General features: G+C 45.6%; 1 protein-coding gene across 1 annotated transcript; it reads left to right on the top strand.

The window, feature by feature from the left end:
* The first annotated feature begins 256 nt into the window (after positions 1–256).
* On the top strand, positions 257–895 carry LOC103771616 (LIM/homeobox protein Lhx1-like). Its single transcript, XM_008938918.1, has one exon. The coding sequence runs from the start codon at positions 404–406 to the stop codon at positions 644–646; it is 243 nt and encodes an 80-aa protein (XP_008937166.1). The 5' UTR covers positions 257–403; the 3' UTR covers positions 647–895.
* The last annotated feature ends 964 nt before the right edge of the window (positions 896–1,859 follow it).

Genomic DNA, 1,859 nt, shown 5'->3' with positions numbered 1-1,859 from the left:
TCCTCGCCCCTCGGGGGGTGACTCCGCTGCCCCCGGGCTCTCCGGGCGGGACCCGGCCGTTTCGGGCAGAGAAAGTCGCTTCCTTTCGGTGCCCGCGGGATTCCCGGGAGCGAGCCGGAGCCCGGCACGCTGTCTGCACGGTCCCCCCCGGGGTCGGCCGGCTCCCGGGGACGTTTGGAGGCACCTGGTAAAGCGCGTTGTTCGCGTGTCCCCCCCGGGTCCTTCGCCTGTGTGTTACCTTCCCTCTGTCTCTCCTTGTCCGCCAGATTATCAGAGCGAGTATTACGGCCCTGGAAGCAATTACGATTTCTTCCCGCAAGGACCTCCTTCGTCTCAAGCCCAGACCCCCGTGGATCTCCCGTTCGTGCCCTCCTCGGGGCCGTCAGGCACTCCCCTGGGGGCCATGGACCACCCCCTGCCCGGACATCACCCCTCCAGTGAGGCTCAGCGCTTCACTGACATCATGTCGCACCCCCCAGGAGACTCGCCCAGCCCGGAACCCAACCTGCCCGGGTCCTTGCACTCCATGTCCGCAGAAGTTTTTGGCCCCAGTCCTCCATTTTCTTCGATATCCGTCAACGGTGGTGCTAACTATGGCAATCACTTGTCACATCCACCAGAAATGAATGAAGCGGCTGTGTGGTAGCTTTAAAACAAACTGGGTCTAAGTAAGTGATGATCATCTAGTCTGCTTATTGTTATGGTGTACAGAAATGAATAAATATAACATCTCTCCTGCCCTAAGACAATATTTCCTTGGGAACGAACTGAATCCAAATCGCTCCAAGGCAAGCTTTGCTCTAGACCAGGACAATCTTCATGTTATGGTTGTATCAAACAAGCAAAGGGGACTTTTTTTTTTGTACCATTGACAAAGAAACTGGTGAAGCTGTACAGTAAAGTGCTGCCATGCCGTAGGATGGCTGAGTTTGATTACCCTGTTGGATGTCATCCTAAGAGCCACAATCCTTAGAAACTTCTCATTTAAAAAAAAAAAATAATAATTGAAAGAAGGAAAGGTCAAAGAAAAGGGGGAAAAAAAAAAAAGCTTCAAGAACTCTAGCGTTCCTGGTTAAGGATGGTTCTGGCATTAAGAATTTGTTTGTTAATTTTTGTCTCTCAGAAAGTTCGACAACAAGAAACTCTTTTTAGCTTCAGCCATTTCAGCCTGCTGACTATCAGGTGGGACAACTTTCTTTTTTTCCTTTGTTTCTGTTTTGTTTTCCAAGATAGCAAATACTAAATGTTAAGCCCTCAGCACCAACTCTTCTACCTTCACAAAGCTACACGTACAAAACCTCCTCATCATAGCAAAGGTCACCACCCAGACCTCTAACGAAAATGACTTGAAAGCAAACAAACAAACAAACAAAAGTATTCTACCTTCACAGAGAGAGAAAAGCTAAACAAAAAGACTCTATTGAACTAAAAACAGTCAACTGTTTACGTCTAATGTTAAATTCAGGAGTTCAATGTTTTACTAATAAATCCTGTTTTAGAACCTCTTGTTCAAAAGCAAAATATTTTGAGCAACCAACCAAAATAGTTCATTTTCTTTTCTGTAGATGTTATAACAGATTGCAGGGCTTGTGGTTCACTGTGCTAGTTTGTAAAAGGTGTTGTTTACAGAAGGCAAAGAAAAAACCCCACTAAACCCAGACAGTTGCCAAATAAAGTAAATATATAGCACAAATACTGTAAGGTGCTTTGCACCAGCAACCCGAGAAGGTGTTTAAAAAGTGTTACAAGGTTAAAACAAACAAACAAGCATCTTTGCTAATTTTTAGTCCTGTTGAACATTCATGGAATTGTTAATATGACTTATATAGACCCACACAGGTTTTATTTTTGTGTCTTTA

This window comes from Merops nubicus, unplaced genomic scaffold (genome assembly GCF_000691845.1).
Source record: "Merops nubicus isolate BGI_N331 unplaced genomic scaffold, ASM69184v1 scaffold34784, whole genome shotgun sequence".
Lineage (NCBI taxonomy): Eukaryota > Metazoa > Chordata > Aves > Coraciiformes > Meropidae > Merops > Merops nubicus.
The sequence above is the reverse complement of the archived record's forward strand: the minus strand, read 5'-3'. Positions and strand labels throughout refer to the sequence as shown.

Excerpts from the sequence above, each read along its gene's own strand:
- LOC103771616 (XM_008938918.1), top strand. The coding sequence starts at position 404 with ATGGACCACCCCCTGCCCGGACATCACCCCTCCAGTGAGGCTCAGCGC.